Source organism: Amia ocellicauda, chromosome 4 (assembly GCF_036373705.1).
Source record: "Amia ocellicauda isolate fAmiCal2 chromosome 4, fAmiCal2.hap1, whole genome shotgun sequence".
NCBI classification, from domain to species: Eukaryota; Metazoa; Chordata; class Actinopteri; order Amiiformes; family Amiidae; genus Amia; species Amia ocellicauda.
Window position 1 is genome coordinate 53,590,055 of NC_089853.1, and position 18,044 is coordinate 53,608,098.

At 37.9% G+C, this 18,044-nt stretch overlaps 1 protein-coding gene across 1 annotated transcript in view; it reads left to right on the top strand.

The window, feature by feature from the left end:
* The first annotated feature begins 3,294 nt into the window (after window positions 1-3,294).
* Window positions 3,295-18,044, top strand: part of LOC136748752 (docking protein 5) — a 69,242-nt gene continuing 54,492 nt past the window's right edge. Inside the window, exon 1 of the mRNA XM_066702764.1 lies at window positions 3,295-3,645. Coding sequence (XP_066558861.1) covers window positions 3,580-3,645 — 66 coding nt within the window. The 5' untranslated portion in view covers window positions 3,295-3,579. The remainder of the gene's footprint in view (window positions 3,646-18,044) is intronic.

The window sequence follows — 18,044 nt, forward strand, 5'->3', positions numbered from 1 at the left end:
ATTTGGTGGTGAATTGTCGATTTATGAAATTTGGTATATGATTTCTTTGTTTTTCTGCTATATGATATATCCACTTTGGTATATGATTTCTTTGTTCTGTTATTTTTTAATTGAACTGCCCCTCATAGTATGAGTTCCTTTATGAAATTCTGGGACTGATTAGCTACTAAGAACCAAGTGATCCTCAACAGACAGAATATAACATTTTGTAAACCGTTCTTACTGACATGGGTTTATAATGAACTAGAATCAAGTAAATACACAAGAATGTGTAAGAACAAAGACAAAAAACAAACAAAACAAAAAACAAAAGGGAATTTAACTTTTTCTGAGCTTTCGTGCTCAGGAAAGAAAATTATTAATTCAGAATCAGTACCAGCTTTCCTTAGGCTTGAAATCGATACCTCAATTCGAAGGCTGCCAGTTCCCAGCGCTAGAATATTACTGTTTGTTTTCATTGGGTGTATGGTGAGAGATACTGTGGTCAAAACCCCCTTTGTATATGTATTTATTTATTTATGTATTTATTTTACAGAGCATTTTTTATAATTTCTTATTACAGGAGAGCTATATTTCAACTGATTCAGATATGTGGGGTGGGGGGGTGTAAAAATCTGCAGGAACATGTTTCACACAGACAAAGTTCCATAACTGACTGTTGCCATTCGATGTAATTGTTATATTTTTACTTCTGGACAGTTGTGGGCTGAGATTGTGTTCTGTATCATGTGAAGAATTTACAGATGTAGAGAGTTAAACCCTGGAGCTGTCTGACCTCCATTTCAAAATGGCGTCCCCCTGAAGTCAGTTTCTGATTGAAAGTAGGGGAACATCTATGGCAATTTCTGTCAGATCCTGAATTTTCTTTGTACAATTTCCGTGCGTCCTTTCACTTTTGCAAACACTCTATGTAAATGTGTTATTTTATGAGTGAGTATGGAATGTACAAAATACATGATTTTAAATGCTGCTAATTTGCAAAAAACGGGGCCACTTTGTCAAAGTAGAAATTCCAGTAAAATCAGTTGCACACTGATTCTTTTATCTGTCGGTAATAACAGATTATGTCTTGATCGGAATTCAAAATGTGGGAAACAAAGGGTTAATTGAAGTTAAGCTGATCTCTAGCTCTTGACTCAATGGGCACTTGAAGTTTCCTGAAATCTGCCGGAGTGTGGCTGCCCAGGACCAAGATCTACACATACGTGTCTCAGAGACAACGCTAATCTTGGTGTTTGTTGTCAAACACGCTGAAGGAGGTCAACAGGCACTGGATGGGACTGCTGCTTAGTTGCAGGTTAAACGCTCAATAATCACGGCTGGTTTCTACTTATATATCTGGACTAACTACAGGAATCAAGGTAAATTATTTTGCTCAAAGGATACAAGAGCAAGGTCTGCACTGGGGACCCTTCCACAATGCACAGATTAATTTCCTGCATGTACTCTGAATTTCCCTACTGTACCGATAGAAGTAAAAAGTAACAAACAAACGCTATGGATTTCATATCTGACAGAACATTTCTAAAATCAGTTTCAATCAATGTCCCCAGGTTGTTAAATTCTGTGCACTTCCTTTAAGGTTCTCTCCTTTTGTTGCTAACTGTACTGCTTTCAGTTATGCATGCTTTTAAAGAGTTACCTTTATTGAAATAGACAAATATAGTCTGCTGTGGATATGTGCACCAAAGTGACATCCACCAGGAACGAGTCCCCAAAACATAGATGGCCATTTATTATTATTATTATTATTATTATTATTATTATTTATTTCTTAGCAGCCATTTATATGTCTGGTGGGACCTCTCAGCATACTGACTAGAGACGTGTAATAAGACAAGTAGATATACTTGTATTTGCTTTAAGTTTGCAACCTTGATATCACAGATGTTAATTGTAGTGTGTCCAAGCAGCTCACTATGAAATGGCTTAAATTTACCACACTTATTTGCTGGTTTCCTAATTATGAAACACATAGAATTGTGAGGATTTTTTTTTAATGGACTGCTTATGGTGTATTAATAAAAATGTAAATATATATGTTGTGGCAGTTGATCTGATTAACATAGCTTTATTACAACATATTGCTAGAACATACTGCTTTGTTAACATAACCTCTTCCAGTGTACTGTAACAGACTAAACAGCTATTTGGAAATATTGGTATCACTTTTCATTAACTGTGCAAATTTGTGAGTATAAGCACTGAGTAATTAAATATGTCCTGATATTCAATTTATGGTATAGTTATGCAGTTACAATATAGCTAGTTTGTAATTATTATGTATGCTGTTGTATTATGCAGAGATGTGTAATAATTTAAGAACAATATTTTAAACATTACCTAGATTGTAATTATGTGTAACCACTAACAAAAAACAAGACAGATCCATAGTGCATATTTATTTTAAATGAATCCATCTTAGTCATTACAGTAGACTATAACATAATATGTGAAAAATAAATGTACCGCAGCGCAAAACAATGCTGTGAAGTTGGACATCTGAAATTGCCGTTGATGTTCACTGGCACAGAAGTAATTATTGCACAGACAACTTGTCCCAAGTCATTTTGCTTAGTGAGCACATTTTATTATCAATTTGGCAGAAACAGAAGAAAATATGTCTTGGGCTGAAACTATAATTTCACACATTTTTCTCACAAAGTACTTGTTCATTGAAGATAGCAGGCTAAATAAAGCTCACATGGCTCAGCTATTTATAGGCAGGGGGCAGCCTTTAGAATCAAGACAGACAACAGAGCCCCAGATAGCCACATCTACATACAGCTGTTTCTGGGCTGCTTTTAAAGGGAGCTTGTCTACTGAGTGCCGATGCTAACAAAACAATGAATGAAATAAATCAATTAAATCAAATAAGGGAATGCAAGCAAGAAAAACCATCAAAAACAAAAACTGCCAAGGACACAGATGAAAAGGCTAGATATCTTTTATACCTATAAAAACATACACCAGTTTTAAAGGACTCTTGTCACAATTCCCAATTCACTATTTACACACATACATATATCTGCTACACCTACAAAAATTAAAGTCAAATTACAGTAATCTGGGAGAAGTACAGACACAAATGCAGTTGTCCTCAGGGGTTAGGAGAGAGGGAGGGAGGGAAGGGAAAAAATAGGAAAGTGCTGAAAAAGGTTCAGCATTAATGTTGTGGGAGAGAGAGCAAAATAGATTCCAGCTGACAAGAAGCTGTATCATTGACTCCTGTCCTTTTCAGAAACTTGGCAAGATGGTACATTCCTTAGAGCAAAGCAGCCAGCTCCTGTAAGAAGATGTTTCAGTCGCACTGTGTCAACTCCCTCTAACCCCTGTCCCTGCACTGTATCCGTCTCTCCCTGTCTGGCTTGTGCCTGCCTTGATCTATGTCTCTCTGCGACTCATGCACTGCTCTCCTGTGGATTCAAACTCGCCATTTACTTTGGGCTCCGGTATGAATTCCTGAGTGCTTTTAAGTGCCTGTGATTACGGCGAAAGAGGGACTGCAGCGTCTGTGCATCTGTCTGAGACCAGACTCCTCATCAGCGCTGGGCTGCTCAGATAAAAAGCCGTCAGGCAATGGCTTCAAATTTTAATGACATTGTAAAACAGGGCTATGTGAGAGTCCGCAGCAGGCACTTGGGGGTAAGTGGATCACTTTCTTTTTTGCTTTTTTCAGGCGAGTTGGTGTATTTTCTATATGAGTCTGAAGAGCTTCTTAAGATCCCTGAAGTGTGTGCTATGAGGGAACTGTTTAGGGCTGAATTATTGATTTGTTTCTTCATATACCTGCATGTCAACTAATGGGGTTTCATGACGTGTATTGCTAGTTAAAAGAGACACAGAATTTGAAAATTTCATACTTTTGTCTGAGCAGTGTGTTACAGGTGAATTAGTGTTTCATATAAATACAAAGGTTGTCCTAAGATTCTTGGAAAAGGAGTTGGTATGCCGTCTAGGTGAATTCAAAGATCACTCTACTGCAGCTGGATTTTTATTTTATCTCAGAACATAAATGTGCGTGTTGGACCACAAGGAATGATAATTTATTTATTTGTGGAGGGAATTGTACTATTCTCCCTGTAAATGTTTTAGTTACATGTACTTTTATGGCATAGCAGAACCTGTTGAAAGTTAGGTTGTCTATACAAAGTCTGCAACAGTATTAGAGTCATGGTTTGGTATTGAATAATGTTTAGAATTGGGATAAATATCAATTGAAAACTGAGGATCATATATTTTGCTGTTATCGCCATAAAATGATAAACTGAAAGCTGAGAAATATGCTTGTGAAAATATATTGCTGTTGAATATGAATCACATTGTGAAAAGGTATCAGCCAAACAATTATTATTATAATATTAATTAAGTAATGTAATATTCTGTATTATTTTATGTACAGAATCCTTATCCAAGGTTTTTGAAGAAAATAACTAAAAACTTTGAATGTCAGCTTGTCATTTGTGTTACTTGAAGTGATTCTAGAAAAAAACTAAAACAAACAGAATAATTATTTCATGCTTGTGACATTATGCTGTCTCCATAAAACATTTTTAACTTGAGGAAATATGGGGGAAAAACGTTTGAAACAACATATGCCATAGAACACAATCGAATGAAACATGTTCTGTGTCTCATTTCAGAGTGACTCCTTTATTTTCAGCAGTTCAGATCAAACCCTTGCAATACTGTTTTAACATAGATTTCAGAAATAAATCATAGTTTTAAAGTTTTCTCTTTCTTTGTAAAACTGTTCAGTCTGAATATGCTTCCTGAAAAAAATCTATTTAAATAAAATATTATTTAATTAATTAAAATATAAATTAACAATGTTTTGCCTGAGAAATAAAAGCAAAAAAAAAAACTCTCTGTCCATCCCCCCTCCCCCTAATTTGTTTCCATTCCTTGACAAATGCATCTCTCAAGGTGATAGCTTAATGATAATGGTTTTGACAGAAGCATGTTAATCAGCACACATTTGTTTGTCTCGTGTGAAAAGCAGAAACAAATTTAACTTCTGGTGTTTACAACAATGACTGAGCTAATTTCATTGTGATATCCTAAAAAACCTATTAGCAATGCAGTGTTGTAAAATTTTGACACATTGTATAATGGTTTTCCTTAGTTCTTGATTTAATTTATTTTAAACTATTACTGGTTTTAAGTAAATGAGCAGTGCTAGAAACTGCTGTCCACCAGATCAGAAATCCATAAAGTGCAAATGCAATGCTATAAGACTCTTTTTGAGTTGTTGTGTGATTTTGCCCTAATAGTAATATTATAATTCCAGAAAAGGGTATGTTTTGACCTGTGTGCCCAAAACAAATATGATCTATTAATAAGAAAGACTTAATTAGAAATTATACAAATGGAAAAAATAACCCACACTGTAGGCTTATTTCCAGTTTAAATGTCTTCATAAATATCAGGAGCTTGAAGTCAGTTCGCATTTAGGGAAGGCCACATAATATCCTTGTTCTCTATCCTTGAATGTTAGAATGCCTGTAGGAAACAACCAAAAAAATCATCACAAATCCACATGAGAGTTTGCATGTTCTGTAGGTATTTATAAAGCCACATTACAGCCTGGCAGAACCTGCATCTATTTTCTAGCAGGTAGAGCAATGGTGGGGAAGAAAAACAGGCATAAGTGCCTACAAACTGTCCCTGTCTCTGTAAGATATTAATCAGGGCTACTAACCATAAAAGTAACTCAGACACCTAAACCTGTCAGAAAAAATAAGGGTGTTTGTATAGATAGATAGATAGATAGATAGATAGATAGATAGATACACACACACACACACACACACACACACACACACACACACACACACACACACACACACACACACACACACACACACACACACACACACACACACACACACACACACACACACACACACACACACACACACACACACATATACACTCACCTAAAGGATTATTAGGAACACCTGTTCAATTTCTCATTAATGCAATTATCTAACCAACCAATCACATGGCAGTTGCTTCAATGCATTTAGGGGTGTGGTCCTGGTCAAGACAATCTCCTGAACTCCAAACTGAATGTCTGAATGGGAAAGAAAGGTGATTTAAGCAATTTTGAGCGTGGCATGGTTGTTGGTGCCAGACGGGCCGGTCTGAGTATTTCACAATCTGCTCAGTTACTGGGATTTTCACGCACAACCATTTCTAGGGTTTACAAAGAATGGTGTGAAAAGGGAAAAACATCCAGTATGCGGCAGTCCTGTGGGCGAAAATGCCTTGTTGATGCTAGAGGTCAGAGGAGAATGGGCCGACTGATTCAAGCTGATAGAAGAGCAACTTTGACTGAAATAACCACTCGTTACAACCGAGGTATGCAGCAAAGCATTTGTGAAGCCACAACACGTACAACCTTGAGGCGGATGGGCTACAACAGCAGAAGACCCCACCGGGTACCACTCATCTCCACTACAAATAGGAAAAAGAGGCTACAATTTGCACAAGCTCACCAGAATTGGACAGTTGAAGACTGGAAAAATGTTGCCTGGTCTGATGAGTCTCGATTTCTGTTAAGACATTCAGATGGTAGAGTCAGAATTTGGCGTAAACAGAATGAGAACATGGATCCATCATGCCTTGTTACCACTGTGCAGGCTGGTGGTGGTGGTGTAATGGTGTGGGGGATGTTTTCTTGGCACACTTTAGGCCCCTTAGTGCCAATTGGGCATCGTTTAAATGCCACGGCCTACCTGAGCATTGTTTCTGACCATGTCCATCCCTTTATGACCACCATGTACCCATCCTCTGATGGCTACTTCCAGCAGGATAATGCACCATGTCACAAAGGTCGAATCATTTCAAATTGGTTTCTTGAACATGACAATGAGTTCACTGTACTAAACTGGCCCCCACAGTCACCAGATCTCAACCCAATAGAGCATCTTTGGGATGTGATGGAATGGGAGCTTCGTGCCCTGGATGTGCATCCCACAAATCTCCATCAACTGCAAGATGCTATCCTATCAATATGGGCCAACATTTCTAAAGAATGCTTTCAGCACCTTGTTGAATCAATGCCACGTAGAATTAAGGCAGTTCTGAAGGCGAAAAGGGGTCAAACACAGTATTAGTATGGTGTTCCTAATAATCCTTTAGGTGTGTATATATATATATATATATATATATATATATATATATATATATATATATACACACACACACACATGCATCAGCTGTATTTCAAATTTATAAATATTTCACAGTGATAGAACCACTACACAAAACTAGACTAGAACTCCCCCTGAAGTTTGTGCAGGCCACAGACAGGAATTTGTATTGGTCTGTGAACTAAATAATATGGCGGTAGTGTGGTTGCCTTACCCCTACAGCAGGAACATATTTGCTAGACCAATCAGGTGAGGAGGCCTGTTTTTGGAACAGCTTTTCTGCACAGGCCATGAGATCCACTTGTACTGGAGTCTGGGGGTGGCAAATAAACAGCATGGGTTCAATGAATTATAAAGAAACAAACATATAATCTAATTTATAATATAAAGTTTTGGTCCCATGTTTCTTGAGCTGAAATGAAACATCCCCAATTTTGTACACCAATTTGTTTACATCTGTGTTAGTGAGCATATCTCCTTTGCCAAGATTATCCATCCACCTGACTGTTGTGGCATATCAAGAAGCTGATGATCATTACACAGGTGCTCCTTGTGCTGTAGACAATATCGGTAGCATTTGATGCTGCTCAGAAATGGCAGTGTAAACGCTCAGTGATCGGATCAAATGCATTTCTCAGGGAGATGGTACAGATCCATATCAAATGCATTACTAGCCTTTGATCCTGGCAGTGTGGACGCTCAACCACCTCAAGTACAGGTGTCATGCATTGCAGTGACTTTTGTTTAAAGGCAGGCGGCAGACAAACACCCCTTTCATTAATGGAGCGGATAAGGAAACACTTGTTATTTTATGTCAGCAAAAAATATTTGTATTATTTTAAAAGCTTTGGTTGTGACAAAATATGCAAGTGGATTGCTTTTACTTGTTAGAATAATTCATAATGAGATACAGCTCTGTGTTCTAAAGGACTAATTTAATATATGCATATCATTAATATGCCCTGCTAGTGCGCATGCAAAGACCCCTGTGGCTGCTGAAAGTTGATCCTGATGAAATGGCAGCGTAGATGTACCAATGCATTTGATTCAGATGGCAGTATAAATGTATCTAATAAAAGGCAACTCTAAAATGTGCAGTTTTGTCACACATAAAACATGCTTAAGGTGTCTCAAGTTTTGAGGGAGTGTGCAATTGGCATGCTGACTGTAGGAATGTTAACCAGAGCTGTTGCCAGAGAATTGAATGTTCATTTATCTATCGTAAGCTGCCTCCAACGTCATTTTAGAGAATTTGGCAGTACAACCAACCGGCTTAACAACTGCAGACCACGCGTAACCACACCTGCCTAGGACCTCCACATCCGACTTCTTCACCTGTGCGATCGTCTGAGACCAGCCATCTGGACTCACCAGGTTCCTCACCTGACTGTAACTCTGCTGGACATTCCTGCAGTCAGCAGGCCAACTGGAGGCTGCCTCAAAACTTGAGACTTGAAATCCATAGATTAGATTGAATTTATTTCAATTGACTGATTTCCTTATATGAACTGTAACTCAGTAAAATCTTTTGAAATTGTTGAATGTTGTGTTTATATTTTTGTTCAGTATAGATAGCTGTTTCTGCAATGAATGGATGTGTAGCTGCCAGTAATTGATATTGAGATCTCCACATTGAAATAAACATTACTATGACCAGTATGTCTGAAAATACGTATCCATTTCATGTTTAGTATTTATATCAAATCCTCAGTAAAACGGTATTTATATAAAAAAATACAGGAAAATGCTCTATATGCTGATATCTATGGAACCATGTACCATGTATCTTTGAGTGTGTGTGTACATCATTATAAAATAAATCCCAAACAAGCAATCTCTGACTGATAATGATAGCAGCACAGAATATGTGCCTGAATTCGACATCCCAACAAAAAGGTTAGTGTAGATTATAAACTCTGTGTACAATAAGAATCAAATAACCATGAACAGAAAAACGAAACATTATATATTACCAGGTGTTCTCATCCTCCAAATCTCTTTTCCGAAAGTAAATATAAAGAGTCCAAACTATTGGGGTTGTTTTGGTATATATACATTCATTACATCTGATTTATTTGAGCCAACAAACAAACATACTGTGTAACCTACATGTAGCCTATTTACAGTTTCAATCCAGTTAAATAATTGTCTTACAATTGGTTTCTCTGGACGTGCTGTTTGAACAGTTTTGCAGTCTTATATAATAATTGTATTTCGGTTTTTTTGAGCATCACATTTGTTTTACCAACACGGTGTCTGCAGTGCCACGGATACCCCGGATGTATTCCTATGTATTCTAAGTAGTTAGAGCTTTCACCCTGCAAATGTGAATCTCTAAAATAAACATCACATTTACATATTTCAACACACATATATTTGATGTAGAAACTCGTATGATGTCATGTCGTACCCAGGGCAAGCAATAATAATGATCATAATTGAATTTTCATTTTTTTCCCCATGGCAGCGTCGTTCACTGCATCATGGTTAGTATCCTGGTTTTGGACAGACAACATTTAATAGGAATATATTATATTTTCTTGTTGCATAATCAAACATAGATGTGTAAAAATATTACTTTCTATAGAAACCTATAAGCCATTTTTATAAGGGGACAGCCAGATGAACAAACAGACTGAAGCCTGAAATGCCAGCAAAATGCAGGAAGCGTTTGCCTGCTTTTTCCTGTTGCACCCCCATTCACACTGGCTTTGAATCCTGTAAAAATTCTGCACCATTTATTTGAACCATTGAACCAAGTATGAGACTCGGTTATTGGTTCATGGTCACATAACGAGATGCATTGTGGGATAGAGTGGCATCTTGACATTTACTGCAACAAAGTTAAATCAACTAACATAAATGATAAAAAAAGCATGGCATTACATTGTCTGTATATATCTTTATGATCCAAACCAAAAGCCTGGGTGTGCAGATCTGCAATTTATAAACTGCTCAAACAACTTATTTTATTTTTCATTACATACATTACTGCCTTAAAATCAAATTAAATAACTCACTACCATTAGAGAACACTGTAATGCAGTCTAACACATTTGCCTATGTATACATACTGTACATATTTTGCATGATTTATTGGTATATAACTTCTGACATAACATTATGACCACTGACAGGTGAAGTGAATAACACTGATAATCTCGTGATCATGGCACCTGTCAGTGGGTGAAATATATTAGGCAGCAAGTGAACATTTTGTCCTCAAATTTGATGTATTAGAAGCAGGAAAAATGGGCAAGCGTGAGCGACTTTGACAAGGGCCAAATTGTGATGGCTAGACGACTGGGTCAGAGCATCTCCAAAACAGCAGCTCTTGTGGGGTGTTCCCGGTGGTCAGTACCTATCAAAAGTGGTCCAAGGAAGGAAAAGCGGTGAACCGGCGACAGGGTCATGGGTGGCCAAGGCTCACTGATGCACGTGGGGAGCGAAGGCTGGCCCGTGTGGTCTGATCCAACATACGAGCTACTGTAGCTCAGATTGCTGAAAAAGTTAATGCTGGTTCTGATAGAAAGGTGTCAGAACACACAGTGCATCGCAGTTTGTTGCGTATCAGGCTGCGTAGCCACAGACCAGTCAGGGTGCCCATGCTGACCCCTGTCCACTGCCGAAAGCGCCTACAATGGGCACGTGAGCATCAGAACTGGACCACGGAGCAATGGAAGAAGGTGGCCTGGTCTGATGAATTAAGTTTTCTTTTACATCACGTGGATGGCTGGGTGCGTGTGCATCGCTTACCTGGAGAACACATGGCACCAGGATGCACTATAGGAAGAAGGCAAGCCGGCGAAGGCAGTGTGATGCTTTGGGCAATGTTCTGCTGGGAAACCTTGGGTCCTGCATGTGGATGTTACTTTGACACGTACCACCTACCTAAGCATTGTTGCAGACTATGTACACCCTTTAATGGAAACGGTATTCCCTGATGGCATTGACCTGTTTCAGCAGGATAATGCACCCTGCCACAAAGCAAAAATGGTTCAGGAATGGTTTGAGGAACACAACAACGAGTTCAAGGTGTTGACTTGGCCTCCAAATTCCCCAGATCTCAATCCAATCGAGCATCTGTGGGATGTGCTGGTCAAACAAGTCCGATCCATGGAGGCCCCACCTTGCAACTTACAGGACTTATAGCAGGGGTGGGGAACGTCCGGTCTCTGGGCCGTATACGACCCCTGAGGCTGTTTGCTCTGGCCCTAGAGTCCATTTGAAAAAAAATCATTTCTGTGACATACACTTAACACTAGAAGCGCCGAGCTCTTGTAATAAACATCTCTACTGTGTTTTAACTGCATAAACACGAAAATAAATAAGTTATAAACACATTTACCTAGAATAGCCAAAATCGGGTTATTTTCACCGGTCATTAAAATACATAATAACTCAAATATAACCCATAATCCTGCCTTCCCTTTACAATAGAGTCAGTCTATTCAAGTGGCGATCTCTACCTTTCTACAGTTTTTCATGTGCTTGAAAAACACACGCATTGTACAGCATTGCAGGTGTTTTCTTACAACTGCAGTCAGATCGAGTGGATACAGTGATTACCTGCAAATAAACATGGATTGGAAATGGAGATTGAAGAGAGCGCGTTTTGGAAATGCTGTGTATATGAACATGACTGTTTCAGGGGCATCAGTGATACTGCGAATGACAGAGCATTCGTGGGTTTGTGCCAGTGTTGTGAAAACATTGTGAGTGAAACGCCAGGTCCAGAGGCACTGAGCGTTTTTATTCTACTGATCAATACGTGATTGCTACAAGTAGTACAGAGTGCAATAGCGCAGACACATCGCACACAAAATAATGATTAATGGACATAATGGAGCATTTAATGCAATGCTATACACTCACCTAAAGGATTATTAGGAACACCATACTAATACTGTGTTTGACCCCCTTTCGCCTTCAGAGCTGCCTTAATTCTACGTGGCATTGATTCAACAAGGTGCTGAAAGCATTCTTTAGAAATGTTGGCCCATATTGATAGGATAGCATCTTGCAGTTGATGGAGATTTGTGGGATGCACATCCAGGGCACAAAGCTCCCATTCCATCACATCCCAAAGATGCTCTATTGGGTTGAGATCTGGTGACTGTGGGGGCCAGTATAGTACAGTGAACTCATTGTCATGTTCAAGAAACCAATTTGAAATGATTCGACCTTTGTGACATGGTGCATTATCCTGCTGGAAGTAGCCATCAGAGGATGGGTACATGGTGGTCATAAAGGGATGGACATGGTCAGAAACAATGCTCAGGTAGGCCGTGGCATTTAAACGATGCCCAATTGGCACTAAGGGGCCTAAAGTGTGCCAAGAAAACATCCCCCACACCATTACACCACCACCACCAGCCTGCACAGTGGTAACAAGGCATGATGGATCCATGTTCTCATTCTGTTTACGCCAAATTCTGACTCTACCATCTGAATGTCTCAACAGAAATCGAGACTCATCAGACCAGGCAACATTTTTCCAGTCTTCAACTGTCCAATTTTGGTGAGCTTGTGCAAATTGTAGCCTCTTTTTCCTATTTGTAGTGGAGATGAGTGGTACCCGGTGAGGTCTTCTGCTGTTGTAGCCCATCCGCCTCAAGGTTGTACGTGTTGTGGCTTCACAAATGCTTTGCTGCATACCTCGGTTGTAACGAGTGGTTATTTCAGTCAAAGTTGCTCTTCTATCAGCTTGAATCAGTCGGCCCATTCTCCTCTGACCTCTAGCATCAACAAGGCATTTTCGCCCACAGGACTGCCGCATACTGGATGTTTTTCCCTTTTCACACCATTCTTTGTAAACCCTAGAAATGGTTGTGCGTGAAAATCCCAGTAACTGAGCAGATTGTGAAATACTCAGACGGCCCGTCTGGCACCAACAACCATGCCACGCTCAAAATTGCTTAAATCACCTTTCTTTCCCATTCAGACATTCAGTTTGGAGTTCAGGAGATTGTCTTGACCAGGACCACACCCCTAAATGCATTGAAGCAACTGCCATGTGATTGGTTGGTTAGATAATTGCATTAATAAGAAATTGAACAGGTGTTCCTAATAATCCTTTAGGTGAGTGTATATTCGTGGAGTAAAAGTGTTCACCTGGAGAGGGCTGTCAAAATGCAGTGTGAGGTACCAGCTCATGCAGGGAAAGTGCAGAAACGTGTCCTGTGTGGACTGTCCCAAGCTGTCAGGTATGCAGGCTAAATATATAGTAAATAGTTTATTGAAATACCCTGATTTTATTCACTGTAGCTTTGTATGTTGAAAACAAAGTTTACAGTGTTGAAAATGACTTTTAGTGTACAATTATGTTTTGATAAATGCAATAAAATAAAAAACTATAAAATATTGCTTTTGAGCATTATTCCAATATTTACATTTACACTTGTTTCATTATCTTATTGTATGCCGTTTTTGAGCTTTCTGCTTATTGTAGGTTATATAGTTATTTATGTTTTGACTGCAGTGTGCGCGTTTAGAAAAAAGTGATTTGTTCTTGCATTAGAATGTAAGTTTCATCTGTTTTAATGTTTTGATGTAGGTGTATTAATTAAGGTTGTGGCCCATGAATACATTTGTGAACACTAGAATGGCCCTTGATAGGAAAAAGGTTCCCCACCCCTGACTTAAAGGATCTGCTGCTAACGTCTTGGTGCCAGATACCACAGCACACCTTCAGAGGTCTAGTGGAGTCCATGCCACGACGGGTCAGGGCTGTTTTGGTGGAAAAAGGGGGACCTACACAATATTAGTTAGGTGGTCATAATGTTATGGCTGATCTGTGTATATGTGACAATAGTTAGCATTACATAGTCTACATCACCAACCTGTTGGTTCATCAATAACACTCAAAATTGCTGCAACTACATTATTTCAACCTCGGTCTGACCCGGTCCATTTTTCTGTACCGGTCATGGTCACAAGTTCTTGGTCAAAGGTGGCTTAACTTGGTCAAAACGCGAAAACACATGCGTATGTACTGTGTTAACAATGCAAGCACGTGATGAGTCACAAGCCGGCATTCTTATTACTGCTCCTTTCACACAGACGTGTTAACCGCAAAATTGCTAGCATTTAGACTAGGGGCCGGATTAAATCAAAACTTTGACCCACCCTCTAATAGCAAACTACAAACCTGTAGATCACAGCAGTTACATTTATGATTAGAAGAAAGTGGCATCTAACTAATAATGAAAATGCAACTGAGTACAATTCTGTAGTTTTCTATTAGCGGGTGGGTCAAAGTTTTGATTTAATCCCAGCCTAGGTCCTGAGGTGGAAAGTTCCTGTTGTCGATATGCCGAAATAGACCCTTTCACACAGATATTGCTGGCAACAAAATGCCACGAAAAAGGCTGCATAAGTCTCTGTGTGAATGGGGCTTGATTGTAATAGATCGCCCTTGGCAATAGCACACTATTCATATGCTCGATTTAATCTATTATCTTGAAATGTGGATCCATTATTCTTACATATTCTTTCCCATGCAACCTGTTTTCTTCATCTGACGCAAATGAAAACAAGCCCACTCCCTATTTTTTTAAGTACTGACAATACACTGGCAAACCATGTTTGTATCTGGCCTAATGTCACAGATTACCAAATGAATCCCTAATAGTTAAGGAACATTGGAGAAACAAAAATGACAAGAATTTGTCAGGAGAATAAAAGTCTCACTCTTTCAATCTTAAACAAATACCCTTTCAAATACTCTGAGAATGAAAATATATTTAGTTTATTATTATTATTATTATTATTATTATTATTATTATTATTATTATTATTATTATTATATATGGTTTCATGATAACATAGGTTAATTGGGGCCTGTTAGCAAGACAGTTAGTTTCAATCAGTTCAGGCTTCAGTCTTTAGTTTATGAATACAAGAATCTGTTGATCAGCATAGATCATACTCCACCAATACCTTGTCCATTATAAGGCCCAGCTTCAGCAGACGCTGAAAGATCAGTTGTCAGTAGCATAAAATACCTTAACTAATGAATAACTTAATTGTAAATACTGCACCTTTTCCCTTAAGTAGCCTAAGTCAAGGAAAACTTAGTTGGAACTGGCAACTGAACTGAAGTGTTTTATAAAACACACTTCTGTTAGTGTTTAGGTTGCTTCAATATTATATTGTTGTCACTATGAAGGAGTTGAAACTCATGTTTCAAGTGAGTTTCAAGATAATGGGCAGGGAGCAAGTAAACAGCATTTCGCGTGTGTTTGAGTCTCCTTGGTTTTGTGTTTGGTGTTTTGTCTCTGTATCAAAATTGAGGTTCAAAATATATGATAGGGCTATGTACTTTATATATAATTACCCACAGTATGTTTTATTTATTTATTTTATAAAATATATTATATCATAGAAGGGGGGAAGCCTGCTAGAACTACTTATAATTTGACAGCAATTATTCCTGTGGGAAAGCACAGGAGTTTTTTTTTTTTTTTTCTCAAAAAAGAGACCTCTTACTTTTACACAATGTTTCAGATTACTTAGAACTGTTTATTTAAATACATCCTCAGCAAATGAGAAGGCCTCTGTGGAATACCTGAACAAAAAACCTCTATACACATGCTGTACTTAGAAGTTTGCCAATTACATGCAAATGCATAAAAATACACACTTTATGTAATATTACTAGAGGCCATTACATAAAGGGTTTAGAACAGTGATGAACAGGAACCTCAGAGTGATTTGTTTTTGCAGTTGTTATCTCTCAGCATCTCAAACCTACGGAGATTATGTTGTTTCCCTGCGACACTTAAGTAATTCTGATATATTGGAATGGCCTAGAATCGGTGAAGATGAATGCACTGATTTTGAGGCCTTTTGTCTCTGTAGGCCTTGTTTAAACTGAGCTTTGGTCTCCAGTTAAAGGAAACTGAAACTTATATTCGAATCATAAAGCATGCTAAGTTATCATGCTAAGCTTAGCACAGTGTTTGAAGAAAGTAAAAACAAGCTTTTAACATCACAAGATCAAAAGGAACATTTTACCTTCCTTAGTATATGAAGAGGCCGTTACACTAAGACACTTTACAACTTAACTGTTTTCTTCCAGTGTGCTTAATTCTAAGTAGCACAATTTACTCCTGCATTCTAGAACTGCTATTTTGAAAGTTTAAAGGTGATCAACTGATAAAGAGTAATAAGATGAATGTGCATTGGTGAGACTGAGAAGTACTTTTGCAGCTGGGCACAAGTATACAAAGTTAATTCAAAGCAAATGTTTCTTGCAAAATCAATCAATATTTGAGACAACTAGGTGAATTTGTAAGTGCCCAAAATGGAGGCCAAAGTGTAAATGGACAGAGACATTCCTGAAAAACTTACAGTGTAATCTGTAATAATCAATAATAATTGATTCTGTACACTCCCAGGTGTTAGACTAACTGCCCCGCCAAGGATTTTCAACAGGAATTGTCTATTGCAATCTAAAGTCTATTTTCTACATATATATATATATATATATATATATATATATATATATATATATGTGTGTGTGTGTGTGTGTGTGTGTGTGTGTGTGTGTTTCTATATAGTACAAACCCTGGACCCTTTCAGTTGACCAAAATATTATATAAACATATTAAAGATGCCCCATAGACTAATAAGTAAAACTAATAAATTCAGACTTTTCAAGTTTTTGGGGAAGTACAAAAAACAGGATTTGGCTGCACTTAATTCCATGAATATATCTCATGAAAAGTGATTAAAAGTTGAAACCTTGAAGAAGATTAAAGAGCCACCCTTCTGTTGATCTGAAAGTAGCTTTTTATCATTCTTCATTTTCACTGGAATTTTTTATTTGATTTGAAAGCACAGTACAATACTTTTATCTTTCCGAACAGCAGCTTCAGAGCAAACCAGCAGTCTCTATCCCCACAGGCAATTGCTTTAGTCCTGTACTGTATTCACACAACTTTAACTGTAATATTTAGAATCCCATTTAATTATTTAACACTTGAGATGGACTAACTTTACTATTATTATTACTATTATCATCATCATCATCATCATTGAGCAGACACCTTTATCCACATGGATTTACATGGGAAATAATACAGTACAAACAGAAACATACAATGTACCACTTTAAAATGAAATAATATGCCCTTTAAATTTATTAACATTATGGTAGAAGAGAATGGTGTTATATTTGTGCCAATATTATAAAGCAAATGTTTTGTAATCAAAAGCTAAATTATTAGTATTTAAAACAAAAATAGTAATATTGAAAGCAAAATAGGACTGGGCGATATGACTTAAAAATAATATCTCGATATTTTAGAAGTTTGGACGATACACGATATATATCTCGGTATTTCTTGTTTTTATCCAATCAAGCCACAACATAAGACCAAAGACATTCAAACTACAAGTATTTCGTTAATCCTCCAGTAAGCAAAACTAACAAATACTACATGGCTGTCATGGTAAATATATGCAGAATGCAACACATTACAGGGCAAGTGTTTTGTGATTACTATTACGTGTTATGTTGTTATGGGTTATATATACACTCACCTAAAGGATTATTAGGAACACCATACTAATACTGTGTTTGACCCCCTTTCGCCTTAATTCTACGTGGCATTGATTCAACAAGGTGCTGAAAGCATTCTTTAGAAATGTTGGCCCATATTGATAGGATAGCATCTTGCAGTTGATGGAGATTTGTGGGATGCACATCCAGGGCATGAAGCTCCCGTTCCACCACATCCCAAAGATGCTCTATTGGGTTGAGATCTGGTGACTGTGGGGGCCAGTTTAGTACAGTGAACTCATTGTCATGTTCAAGAAACCAATTTGAAATGATTCGACCTTTGTGACATGGTGCATTATCCTGCTGGAAGTAACCATCAG